Source organism: Tetrao urogallus, assembly GCF_951394365.1.
Source record: "Tetrao urogallus genome assembly, chromosome: Z".
In the NCBI taxonomy this organism is placed as follows: Eukaryota; Metazoa; Chordata; class Aves; order Galliformes; family Phasianidae; genus Tetrao; species Tetrao urogallus.
Window position 1 is genome coordinate 60,737,651 of NC_136816.1, and position 14,494 is coordinate 60,752,144.

A 14,494-nucleotide genomic window follows, 5' to 3' on the forward strand; every position below is an offset into this window, starting at 1 on the left:
TTATGCAACTAACTGATGCACAACAATGTATCCTGTGTATCTGTATAGAAACATACTGGTAGATAAATTTTACGTAAGGGCCCAATTCTACTGTGATGTCTGTGTAACACGTGTATAACTTAGATAACATAAGCTAATTACTGCTAATGGACACAACTTGTTTTCTGAAATATGAGATCAGAACTGGAATTTGAAGATGTGTAGATGCCAAATTCAAAACATGGGAAACTTTTGAAATCAATAAAGCTTTTTGGCAAGTTCAGTCTATTTCTGCTACAGGATTTGATAAGAAACACATGTTGTTTTCTGTAGTTCTGTTTGAAATACTAATTAAAAGTGTCCTAAATAAGAAAGCAGAGCTTTTTCTTAGCATACTTCTTTGATTAGTTAAATAATATTTTAAATAATTATTCAATTTAAAAAATCTTTAAGAAGCTGTTGGAAATAAGAACTTGTAGATAAATATCTAGAAATAAGCATTGTTATATAAGATACAAATACAGTTTAATCAAATTCTCTTTGGAAAAGATGCAGTTTTCCCAGTAATTTTGACCAAGGGTTTTATCTCCTCAAGATTTTAAGGGGCTTTTCTTGGAGACAGTGCTGCAAGATACTATGTCCTGCCACATTAGCAAGGATGCTTCATGCTCTCTTTAACTTTTGAAGCTACTTCCTGCTTTGCATTCATTTCAAGCAATTACTTTCTGTGATAATGCTACAACCAGAGGTTTTATAGGCTGCATAGCTACTTCCATGCTAGTAAATAAAAGGAGCCAGGTGCTGGGCACTGGCATAGAACTAGGACAGGAGCTACTTACAGTGTCTATAGTATTAATCTTATTTGGGTTTCAGCACAGGCTGGCCTAGAAGAAGTGGTTCGTTTCCCAGACTGCTCCCAAGTAGACCTGAAATAACTTGAGAGAGCGCTACATGGCTCCACTGCAGGAGTGTTTCTAACAGTGATCAAAGTTCCCGAGCTTCAAGATGATTTCTAATACACTGTAATTTACTAGTATAGACTCAGACCACTTATATCCCATCAATATTTACAACTGTCTTTACTAGTTTATATCTCAGTTGCTTTCAGGAGAATACAAATGCAATTACGGCTATGCATGGGTGTGTGCAATTCACTGCAAGGCAAGCTCTCGTAGGGCGAGGCTGCTGCCCTACTCCTCCTGCTGCTCTGGAGGAGAACTAAGAGTCTGAGTCAAAGATCACTGTAGAAACCATTTCACTTTATTCCTAAGTCAATCTTTGTTTCACAGTTATAAAACAGGCCCTTGTAAACTGGGAGGACCATTTCTGTGACCCACACAGTGATTGTGATGTGACAGGAAAGAAGAACTGAGTCAAAAGTTTGGAAACAAGCATTATCTGTCCAATAGTCTGCTTGTTAAGATTGATTTCTAAATCAGCTTATAGTTTAGTTCAAGTGTATAGCTGAGGGAAGATAAGCTATGCCTAAGGGAATTACTACAGCAACAGAGTGAAATTGGTTTGTCTGATGACAACTAAATTTCCTCATGGAAACCTCTAGATATTCCAGTAAAATAGAATCTCTTTCTTAATACTGAGAAACAATAATTTGCTTTTAATTTTTTCCCCTTGAAGTAATGTAACAATGTAACTTTTCTGTGATTTATTTGTTATAAGCTGAGAAGTTGATATTGCAAAAAAGATATTTGTAGCAGGCTTGTGTGAAATAATGAGACAAAGAAGAGTGCCCTGTAATGCAGGAAAAGGCATGGAAACAAACCTTTAAAAATCAGAAGTGATGAATGCGTTCTTTAGGATAAAAAGTGAATTAATGTACATTCACACAAAATCATTGCAAACAATCCGTTCTCACCAGCTTCATAAATCCAAAGATTTCTTAATGTCATCAAACTAGATTATGTAATCAATCCTTGGATAAACAGCTTTGGTATTACAATTACAGTTTTTAATAGTTTTTCCAATTTAATGTCATTTCATTTTAAACATTCTAAACTGATTACTGCTAATCTGGAACCACTGATCAACTCATTGTCAACTAAGAAATTAAATGCCCTTTTCTACTGATTGGTTGCAGAGTGTTTTCAGTTCATATATTGTCTGGCGTTTTTTAATCTATACGTTAAAACAAAAATATTACAATTTAAGGAAACATTTGACATATACGTATAAAAAATATAAATATTTTATAGTTGTATTAAAGAAAAGCTGAATTTGTAAACACTGGTCTATTTTATGGGATGGGCTTCATTAAGTCAGGGTTATTATCCCTGAATATCCTGGAATAGAACTCAAGGATCATCAAGTTCCAACCCTGCCCCCCGCCACAGGTTGAGTTGCCAACTTTCAGATCAAGTAGTAGATCAGATTGCTCAGGGTCCCATCCCACCTGGCCTTGCACACCTTCAGGGACGGGGCATCTGCAACCTCTCTTGGCAACCTGTTCCAGAACCTCACCACCCTCTCAGTAAAAAAATTCCAGCTGATCTAAATCTCACCCACTTTAGTTTAAAAGCTTTCCCCCTTGTCCTATCACTATCTACCCTTGTAAAAATTTGATTTCTGTCAAGTCTATAGACTCCTTTTAAATATTGGAAGGCCTCAGATAGATTTCCCAGCAGCCTTCTCCTTACCAGGCTGAACAAGCCCAGCTCTGTCAGCTTGTCTTCATAGGAGAGGTGCTCCAGCTCTCTGATAATTTTCATGGCCCTCTTCTGGACCCACTCCAACAACTCCACATCTTTCTCATGGAGGGAGTCCCACATGTGGATGCAGAGTACAATCACCTTCCTTGCCTTGCTGGCCACCCCTCTTTTGATGAAGCACAGAATATAGTTTACCTTCTGTGCTACAAGTGCGCACTGTTACGTCACATCAACCTTACTTCCCAAGCAGTATTTCATGTACTTTTCACTGTACCTTTTACACATTTGGGAAAGCACTGCTTGCTGTTTGTTTCTCCTCACCTCCATTTTCTTATTCTATACAGTGGTATTTTACTTAAAATAGTAACTTAAAACTTGGAGTGAATGTCAGTCAAGAAGTGAAATTCCCCAGCCTAAGGATTAAATGATTTTAACATTAAAAGATTTTTATGTAAAAATATAATTTCAATAAAAGAACTGTAATTAAGATTTATCATATCAAAGATATGGTAGAAAAGAGTCAAAGACAACATTAAAATCAGCATTTTTTAAACTTAATGTTTGTAATAGCTAGAAAGTACATTTACAGGAGCAAGATCAGTTGCGGAGTGGATCCCTGCAGGAACTGAAGTTCTGATCTTAATACTCTTGAATAGTGCGGTTTTAGTAGTGTTACTTGTACTCTTAAGAACAGCTTATTTTTTTTTCCCAACAAGTACTTTATTTTTCTCGATAACTGTCACTTTTAAGGAATTTGGTTTGGTTATAAATTACTTCCACTCAAAGAAGATGTATACCAGCTTTACAATACATTGTACATTAATGGGTGTGAATTGTTTTCATGGAAGTCAGGGAGCTTGGATTGAAATACCAGCACTAACACTGATACTGTTTGAATCTCAAACTGAAAATGTTTGAGGAAAGGCATCTTTAGTTTTTTCATTTTCTGAGATTTATTTTTTTTTCAACACACAAAAGAAAACAGTTATGCAGGGAAACCCAAAATTTATCAGAAATGTTACTCTAAGTCTTTTTTGTTAGCACAGACACTGAAAAGTTATTCCTTAACAACACTTACAGCACAGAAGTTTCACCTACAAGTACAGACACAGATCACATATATGAAAAACTTTAACTTAAAAGATAGAATAAATGTAAATGTGGAAGAACTATTAATTTGTAAATTAATATATTAATAAATAAATATGAACTTTTTTATCTACAATCCAAGAATGATTAGCTTTTTTTGTTTGTTTGTTTTGTTTTGTTGTTGTTGTTTGTTTGTTTTTCAATAAGGGTATAGGCAAGGCATTTGAATAGATGAAAAGCAAGGTCCATCAGTGATCTTGGAATTTAAGATGTCAAGAGAGCAAATGTAAGTTTTCTGAGAAAAAAAAAAAAAAAGAGCACTTGAGCAAAGCTTTGAAAGTGAGACACAAATGTTGGTATTTCACAAATAGCTTCTACATAGAAGTACTACTACTAATTTGGAGATTTTTTTAAGTTTGCAGAAATATTATTTTTGGTCTTTTACTTAATACAAAATACCAGAAAACAGGTTTATCTCCTTAATGTCATTCCAGTTCCTCTTCACTTTTTTTTTTTTTCCCTTCTGAAATTATTTTCAGTTCCTTGTGGTAAACACTGCGTACTCTACATGCCTCTGAGCACAATTTGTTTCCCTGGGCAATGGATGATCAACAGCTATAAAACTGTTCTCATTTCATTTATTTGGCAAAGGAAACAGAAAAATCTAACCAGGACTCCTCAGGCTTTTTGGAGCATTTTGAAGTGTCTGCTGTTCTCTTGGAATGGCCCCTTTGACTATACATATATAAAGCTGCAGATTTTCCAAGCCTCTGAGAGAACCGTCATGTTTTTCTCATCTCCAAGAAGGTCTTGGTAAAGATAGCTATGTATTAGAAGAGCAGGACCCATGCAAACATCATGAAGTATAACAAGACCTACTGACAGGTGCTGCACCTGGGTCAGGGCGATTCCAAATATGATGAATGCTGGTTGGGTGACTATTAGATTGTGAGCGTTCCTAATGAGAAATACTTGGTAGTGTTGGTTGATGAAAAATTGAACATGATACTGCAATGTACGCTTGCTGCCCAGAAGGCCAAACGCATTATGAAATCACAGAATCACACAATCACAGAGGTTGAAGGGGATCATTGGAGATCATCTAGTCCAGCCCCTCTGTTAAATCAGATTCCTAAATTATGTTGCATGGGAAAGTGTCCAGACAGGTCTTGAATATGTCCATAGAACCAAAGGTTGTGTCTCCACAACCTTTTTGGTCAGCTTGTTCCAGTGTTTTGTCACTCTCAAAGTGAAGAAGTTTGTTCTCGTGTTCATATGGAACTTCCTGTATTCCAGTTTGTGCCCCTTGTCCTGTTGCTCAGGACCACCAAAAAGAACCTGCACTTGACACCCACACTTGAGATATTTCATAGAATCAAAGAATCATGGAATGGCTTGGATTGGAAGGGATCTTAAAGGTCGTCTTACTCCAACTCTTCTGCCGTGGACAGCGTTGCCACCTGCTAGATCAAGCTGCCCAGTGCACCATTCAATCTCACCTTGAACAGCTCCAAGTATGGGGTACCTATAGCTTCTCTGAGCAACCCATTCCAGTACCTCACCATCTTCTAAGTAAGAACTTTCCTTCTAACATCTAAGCTATATCTCCCCTCTTTTATTTTAAAATCATAGAAATACCAAACCATGTAAAAAGTTGATCTCTCTGTTATTTTTAAGATCCCTTTGAGTACTGGAAGGCTGCAGAGGTCTCTCCTGAGCCTTCTCTTCTCCATACTGAAAAAGCCCAGCTCCTTCAGCCTTTCCTTTTTGAAGAAGTGCACTATCCCTCTAATCGTCTCTGTTGCTGTCCTCTGATTTCACTCCTACATTCCATCTCTTTCTTGTGCTGGAGGCCCCCCAAACCTGGACGCAGAGATCCAGATGGGGCCTCATGAGGGCAGAGCAGGGGGGGACAGTCACCTTGCTCTCCCTGCTGGCCACCCCTCTTTCTGTGTAGCCCATGATACAGTTCACCTTCCAGGCTTCAGGTGCACACTATTGGCTCACATCAAGTTTTCATCCACCAGAACCCTCAAGTCTTTCTCCATATGACTGCTCTCAATGATTTCTTCTCCAGTTTGTAGCCATACTGCACAAGTTTAGGTATATTACATCCGTTTCTCTTCCTTTGTCCACTGATGCTGCCATTCCTTCATAGAAGGCTACCAGATAAGTAGGGCATTGTCTGCATTTGGTGAAGCCATGCTGGCTGTCTCAGATCACCTCCTTGTCTTCCATGTGTCTCCCAGGAGATCCGTACCTTGATCTTTCCAGGCAAAGGCATAAGGCTCACTGGCCTTATAGTTTCCCAGATGTTCTTTTCTACAATTCTTAAAACTGGAAGCGGTAACTTTTTCCAGCTACCAGGGATTTCACATGAAAGCCATGACTTTTTGAATACGATGTAGAGTGGCTTACCAGCTACATCAGCCATTTTCTTCAGGACACTGGGATGCATATCATCAGGTTCCATATAGCTGTACACATTCAGCCTCATCAGGTGGTCTTGAATTTGCTCTTTGCTTATAGTGGGAGAAACTTTGCTTTCCCAGACTCCTCCAAAAGGTCAGGGGATGTGAGAAGCAAGGGATGCAATGGATTGGTGGAGTACCTAAGCTTTCTCTGGGTCTTTCTTCCATCTCATTTCTCAGAGAGGATACACTCTCCTTGGCCTCTCTTTGACCATTGTTCCTTAGAATTTTTTCTTGTTATTGACATCCCTTGCCAAGTTCATTTCCATCTGCAACTTGGCTTTCCCGATCCCATCTCTGCATGTCCAGACGGCATCCCTGTATTCTGCCCAGGCCACACATCCCTGCTTCCACATCCTGTCATTTTCTTACTTGTCCCTCAGTTTAATTGGCAGGTTCTTTTCAGTCATCCTCGTTTCCGTCCTCCCCTGCTTGATTTCTCACCTATGGTGTTGCTCTTGAGCTCTCATAAAGACGTCCTTACAGATCTGGTTTAGTTTCATTCCTTTGACCCTGAAGACAGCTTCTCAGGGGTTCTTGTCCAATAGTATTTTTTAACAGCTGGTAGTCAGGTCTTCTAAAGTTCAAGGTTCTGACTCTGCTCTGTGCCAGGTCTGTATTCTTTGAGATCACAAACTCAACCAGAGCATCATCCTTACAGCCCAGACTGCTTCCAATTTTAACTTCTTTAGTGACATCAACGGGCTCTTCTTGATCAGGCAGGAACTAGCAGATCCTGACCACCAGATGTCCCTTATTAGTCCAGACCCTAATTTTAACCCACAAGCTCTCAACCTGTTCATGGCTGTTTTTTAGAGGCAGCTCTTTGCAATCCCTGCAGTTCTTTACATAGAAGGCAAATCCCCCACCCTCTTGCCCTACATATCTCTTCCAAATGTCTGAGGCACTCAATCAGAGTATTCCAGTTGCGTGGTTCACCCCATGTTTCTGTGATAGCAATTAGGTCATAGATTTCTAATTGCACCATGGCTTCTATCTCCTAAAGTGACAATGTGAGTCCCAGACTGCGTCAAATGAAATGTAGAGATAGCGGTAATGGCGCACTGATGTTTTGTTTATGATGAATGATGGGAGCAGTACCCGGGCCAGCCTGGGCCACTGGGCAGGGAAATGCTGCCACTGTGATGGGAAATGAGGCAGTTAGGACACCTGGCCTGAATCGGGAAAGATTCAGGGAAAGAGCACATGACATCTTGCAAAAGGCCATAAAGGTGTGGGGGCAGCTGCCTGGGCATTTCTGGGCATCGGTCAACAGGTGTGAGATGTTGTGTTGCTGGCACAGTGTAGGTTGGGAAGCAGTGGTACTGTTGCTCTGTGCTGGTCTGCAGGTGGCAAATAATTGCATTGTGGATATGTGTACATAGTTGTCATTCCATTTTTCTTTCTGTTTACCATTTCTTTCTTAGTAAACAGTTTTTTCTCAAACTAAGTGTTGACTTTTCTTTCCAGTGTTCTCCCGCATCTCGTTCTGGGAGTAAGCCAATGGCTATGTAGTGCCTAGTTGCCTGACAGGGGAAATCACAAGAAGACATAACAACAAAGTTTTCTTTTCTGCTTGAGAAATCAAACAGCTGACAAGATGAAAAGTAGTTGTCTGTTAAAATGGAGAACTTAGAAAAGAGAAATGAGGCAATTAGAGTATGTTCCTGCATACTAAAACACTTTCTTGTTCTTCATAGGTCTGCATGGTCAGCTCTTTCTAATCTTTCTCCCATAGAACTATAAAATAAAATCGACCTTTAGTCTCCCTGTAATTAGGTTAACTCCCAGGTTTAAGAACACAATCATGTATTTGAAGCAGTCAGTATTTCATATCAGTGTGCTAAATACCAGCTGGCACAATCTCTAACACTTGATCTAACAATTAATTTAGAAGGAATATCTCCTCACATACAGGGGCTATATTACCAGACCACATTTTCAGAGCCAGTAATTATCCCAGTATACAGGTACAAATGTGTTTTTAACTTCAGCTACTTGCTGGCTCAGTCACCTGTCTTTTTTCTTGCAGAATGATTCCTGGGGGAAACAATACTCATATGCGCTCTTCAAAGCCATGAGCCATATGCTGTGCATTGGTTATGGAGCCCGTGCCCCTGTCAGCATGTCTGATCTCTGGATAACCATGTTGAGTATGATTGTGGGGGCTACTTGTTATGCCATGTTTGTTGGTCATGCCACTGCCCTCATTCAATCTCTGGATTCTTCACGGCGACAATATCAAGAAAAGGTAACACATTTTAATGTACCGTCTTAAGTTTTTAAGCAGTTTAGTGATACGCTTCAAATGTGGAAAAGGTCTTATAAGTTTGCATGAAATAATCTAGTGACATCCACATGCTGTAGTGAATATTGATGTGCACAAAGGAATTCAGGACACACTCTGTGTTAACAATATTCCTGCACAAAATGCATTCTGAAAAGAGCACACGTCATATAAACTGATTGAAACCTTGGTTGTGTAACTTGCTTTAAACTCCATAAAAGCACATTACACCCCCGTGCTGCACTCTGTAGGTACTCAATCTAAGCAGCTTGAAATATGACTTTGATGTTTGTAAATTAGGCATTTTTGTACAGTTCATTGTTTCTTCTTTGGACAGCAAGTTTAGAATAGATTATAATGTAAAAAAATAATGGTCATTTGATAAGGACCATTCCTAATAAAAGTACTTTCAAATGCGGTTCCAAAAATTGAACTACCTCAGAGAAGTGCTATAAATAGGACCTTGCTTTATAATGTCATAGTTTATACTGTAATCCATGATGTCTCCAACGACAAGAGGAATGATAGCCAAAAGATAGCAAAGTAGATAGAATTTAGTGAAAGAAAAAGAAAACAAAGATTCTTTATGTAACAGGAAGAAAAAGTTCATTCAGTTCCTTGTTGAATTCCTCATAGGCATGATTAGAATTAAAAAGATGTAAATGGGAGGGTACAGGGTGGGAACTTTCAGGAGTGAACACAAATATGCACTAACTAGCACTGTCAGTTGTTCAATAAAAGGCAAATGCAAGTTTAAGTGGTGCTTTGAAACCAGATGATGAGGCTAAGAGCGGTTTCATAAGGAAGAAAGGAGCAGAACAAACCTGAGCAAAGGACAGTAAAGATGTACAGTTGTTGAGATGTTTAAGAGAGACCAAAATAGGATATTAAAATAAGAGAGGAACTGGAGAGGTCATGCCAGGAGAGGTCTGCTATGTAAAGTAGTGAAATCAGTGAGTTCAAATCAGCAAGTAAGAATCATGTCCTGAGCAGTATTAATTGGCATATATCTGTAAGAAAGTCCAGAAAAGCAAACTAAGCAGAAACCCTGGTGTAAAGTAATACAAGCCAGGCTGAAAAACCTGGCAGTGAATAAGAAGATGAGAGGGTGACCCTGGTATTTGCTGAAGATATAAAGGAATGGCCTGACTTTGCTGGGCAAGAATAAGGAAGAGTCCAAAACCAACACGTAAGTAGAAAGAAGTAGGAGTGTTTGTTTTACAGGAAGGCAAGCCAAAGTAACTGAATGTATGGAAGAAAAGTTTACACTCAGTTTTGTTAAGCTCTAATTGCAACAAGGCAACAGAATATATACATCAGAGATAGTCAGAAGTCGGAGATGTGGTTAACAGTCCACTAATAGAAAAATTAGCTAGTGGCTGACACATTAATATCAGAATTATTTGTAACAGAAGTTTGCAAACAAGAAAGCCAACACAATGTTGCCCTGAAACATAAGTGAGGATTAATGGTTTAGGTGAGGATGAGTTAAAACCTCTAAAGATGTCAGGTTTTACTGGCCACATGAAACTCCATAATCCATTCCAATTCAAAGCCATGGGGCTCATCCTGGTAGGTGATTTAGCCAATACCAACTGTCTTGTTGGAGTTAGTCAACAATGTCTGTTCTGCCAGCTAACAGGGAAGGAATTTTATCAAAACAGGATATTTAAAGGGAGCTGTGGGACATGAATATCTTAATAGTAGCTATAAAAAAAAGGCATAAACAGTAAACCCCAGACTTGGTATAATTATAGTTTCATTACAGATTAGTCAAAATATATACACACATAAAGATAAGCATGATGTAGGAAAACAGCAAAAAAGTCTTAATTCACTAAAACCTCTTAATCATTATCCTCAGACTTTCCTGGTTGCTGCATGATATCACAATGTCTTGAGCTACAGAAATACAGAATATGTGCAAAAATGTTAATATATTTTAAGTGATGCTAAGGAAATCATAGGAATATTTTGTGTAAATTAATCATAGAATCATAAAATCATAGAATCATTAAAGTTGGAAAAAGTTGGATCATCTAGTCCAACCGTCTACCATCCATCAATATTGCCCACAAATTAAAACCTATTCTGTAGTCTTCATTAAATTTTGCCACAGAAATGTATAGCAGTTTTCACTTTCTGAAATTCTAAACATTTTCATTCTTTTTTTTTTTTTTCTATTTTTTTGTTACTTGACATCAGAAGCAAGAGTTTTAACATGGCAATGACAATCAGGAATGAAAAAAATGAGCCAGAAAGTGCATGCTTTAGAAAATGTTTCTCTGTCTTTCTGGCAGCCATTTGTATGCCAGTTATTATAGTTTAAAAGATGTCTTAATTAAAGAATATTTCTGCTGATTTCTGAGGCCCTGAAATCATGTGTATATTATCAGCTATTACAACTGTGACGTGTCCTCATCCATTGTTTTATCATAGCTTAATACTATGTATTCTATACTATAGATATATATACATTATAGCCTAAGAATTATGGAAACATTACTGCTGCTGCTAAAGAATATTGTATGTTTTTTCTTTACTCTGTAAGCTAGATAAATGAGTATTTCAAAGATCAGTTTGTGCTTTCTATTTTGGCAGCATTTTTTTCTAAAATAATATAGCTTATATTTCACTTATCAGGGACTTGAGGAAAAGGTAAATTAAATCTTCAGCCACAAGTTTCAGACTTATATATATATATGTGTGAATACATATATATATATATACATAGCACTTTTTGTCTAATGCATTGCTTTTTCTTTCTCTTGGAATTCAAAAATTTGAAAAATCATGAGAGAGGGATTTGTTTAAATGCTAAAGTAATCTTTTTTTAAGTTTAGTGTACGCAGGATTCTCTATTATATGGCTCCATTGTTTGTTTTAAAAGACACAAAAAATAATGAAATTAATGAGAATTGCTAGGCAACACAAAATGATACCAGAGGTGAAGAAAAAGATCCTGGTTTGTTTGTTTGTTTTCATTTTTTTGACTGTTTTCTACTAAAATGACATTTGATCCAAATAATGGGAGGAGAATTCTGATCCTTCTTACCATACAGGGAGATGATTTGCCAAGACCAGCGTACCTTCCTCCTCCAAACCTTCCAAAGCTCAGGGCATTCAAAACTAGAACTGGTACAATTCTAGATGGAAGAAATAAACACAGAAAAATGAGAGGGAGATTTAATAAAGCCAAATATGTCAAACACCATCAAACAGCACCTGCTAAGAATCTGAGTGGTTGCCAAGCGCTGCATGCTGAGAGAAATCAAAGTAAGAAAGCAAACACTGCTCCCACATGTTTACTGTGATGAGCCAAAGACATAATTTTTCAGTGGAATTTAACAGCGATTGTTAGCTGCTGATTAGAGAAGGTGTACAATAAAATCACATACCAAGATTCACTGCAAAAAAAGATAGGATTGAGGTACACTTCAGAGTGTTCTGCTGAAGAGAATGGAACTGTTACCAAAGGAAAAGCACCAAAAATACGTAAATCAGAACTTGGCTTCCATGAGTGAAGATGCAAGGTCTGGCATAGGAGGAAGACATGTCAGAGCCAGGTAGACTCAACCTGACTGATCATTCTGCCTTATGAAGAGACAGCCTTATGTTAGCATGTACGCAGTAGTAAATAGAACTCATATTTGAAGTAGCAAAGTCCTTTCAGATTTTGTAAAATCTTGGAAACCACATCTCAAAGACGTTTGTCTTTGCTAAGACAAAATTTATATGAAACAAGTAAAATATATTAATATTTTTAACCAACTGTAGTAAAACAAAGTGGCCAATTAAGCAGTCATTAGTTTCTGTAAACAGTGGCAGTTTTTAATAGGAAAATGTTCACCTAGTGCTCTGGATATCATTGAATAACCTTGGTTGAAGTCTGGTTAATATTTCTTCAGTCTGTAGGCATAAATTACTCGTATACAAAGTCTCAACAAGCGAACAGAAGTAAGATTTATAGTAGCATACACTATGTCTCATATTCATAACAATTTTGAAATTGATAGAATGACAGCTACTATATCCTTTTTTATTATGTATTTTTCATATTTTCAACCATTTTCAATTCACACTGTGTATATTCTGATTTTTATCTGTTTGTGAATCTAACACACTGGGTTTCAGAAATAATAGAAAGGCAGAACCAAACAGATAAAGTTATTTTACCAGTTGCAAGTAATAAAGAGGCATAACATTTATGGAATCCAACTATACAAATTAAATAGGAAATAAAAAAAAAAATGCAGCTTACTACATGCAATTGCTACTGCCTTAATCTTGAGAAGAAATTTTAAATCATTATCACAGAGATTAAAGATTTCTAGGCTTGATACTGACCTCAGATATCCCAAATGACATCTTTTTCTAACCCTTTTTTGTTAAATATGCTTTTATCTTCTCAATTTATGATATTTTAGCACATCTTCAGTTAAGTTAGTGTAGTCCAAAGAGAAAAAGTGTATTTCTACAGAGAAAATGCAGTAATTGCAAGATAATTTAAAAGCAACTTTATGATTGTTATTGGGTGTTCAAACATAGACAGCATCATAATTTAAAGCAGATTGCTCATTTTTACTTTTCTCTTCAAGCATTCAAATAAATGTTTACAAATGAATAACAGAGTTAGTACAGGAGGACAGCTTTAGATTGTGCTGCACAATGCTTTGCATCAGCCTCTCAAGTCTTCCTCTCACTGCGCCAGTTTGGATATCTAAATTCTCCTTGAAGTGTATGGGGAGAGAGACTCAATATGCACTTGCAAGAGCAAGCAAGCTCTTGGGCAGGTTGAAGCAGCAGTTGCTGAGCTGTATTTCCAATTTTCCCCTTCCTCCATGAACTGCAGCACATGCTCAAGCACCTTGTGCTGTGAGACATAAGAGCTCCTTACTTCCACAGTAAGAAAGAGGGACCACCTTTCTTGACTAAGGCAGCCAGAAGAGCAGATGGCACTGATTCCCCTCACTGTGCAGTGCCTGAGGCAGAAGACAGTCTTGGAAATGATGAAGTAGGTTCAGAGCTGACCCGCACCCGAGCACTTCAAGCAGAAGTCCTCCAGGCTGCTTCTGCTAGGGCTAAGAGCCGCAGATGGAAAGAAATGGAGAAAAGAGACTCCTCACAGCTCAGACACAGACAGCATTGCTTTGCTGAGAGGAATAGAAAGTTTGCTGTTCCAGCAGGTTTAAGGCAAATGACTATGGCTCCCTGGGAGTAACTGATTGATTCTTCAACCGCTTCCATGGAGCTTTTAATAGCTGGTTGCCAGATAATCCAGAAGTGGTGCTGGTAGCAGGGACAAAACCTTTTATCAGAAAAATGTCTTAAATGCTAGGGCAGAGAGTTGTGCTTCTTTCTGCACAGTTACTGTAGTGTATAGGGCTAAAGGCAATGAGCTGGCTCTGCCATGGAGTACATCAGGATTTGGTCAGTATTTACTGCTTTTTGCATTTTCTTATGAAGAGAAGATTGCTTTGCCCTCTTTTCTTAAGTTTTAATCACTTTGTGGTTAAAACCATGGTGGAACAACACGTCAACATACTCATTACTAAAGCTAGAATACTTTTCTGGAAAACCTTAGGTATCCATATCATACAGATTTCTGCAGGATCTTAGAAATATGATAAACTAGCAAACACATAGAAGAGGAAGAACTACAATAAGCAGGACCGCATTCCCATTTAACTAGGCTTGTACTAGCTTCTGGTATTAGGCAGATGCACAGAATACAAAGAGCCTAGCTTGAGTTTTAGACACCCGGCTGAACTTGCAGTATGGGATGTAATTCCTCAATCTTAACCAAAGTTTCTCATGAAGTACTGGTTTGTTACTTTGGTAGCTGTTCACGGTGTGCATGTTTTTACAGGAAATGAAGCCCTGCTTTTCTGATGCTGTTGGTTGTTTTTACAAAGCCTGAAAATAGCATAGCTCTCTTTACAAAACAATAGCACATTTTCACTTATAAAGCATTATTTTAACATTAAGTCATATCATGTTCACAG

The 14,494-nt window shown here is 37.9% G+C and overlaps 1 protein-coding gene across 1 annotated transcript in view; it reads left to right on the forward strand.

Annotated features, from left to right (window-relative positions):
* HCN1 (hyperpolarization activated cyclic nucleotide gated potassium channel 1) overlaps positions 1-14,494 on the forward strand; it is a gene marked incomplete at both ends in the record, with an annotated part of 194,068 nt that overhangs the window by 114,496 nt on the left and 65,078 nt on the right. The window contains one exon of the mRNA XM_079548805.1: positions 8,235-8,453. Coding sequence (XP_079404931.1) covers positions 8,235-8,453 — 219 coding nt within the window. The remainder of the gene's footprint in view (positions 1-8,234; positions 8,454-14,494) is intronic.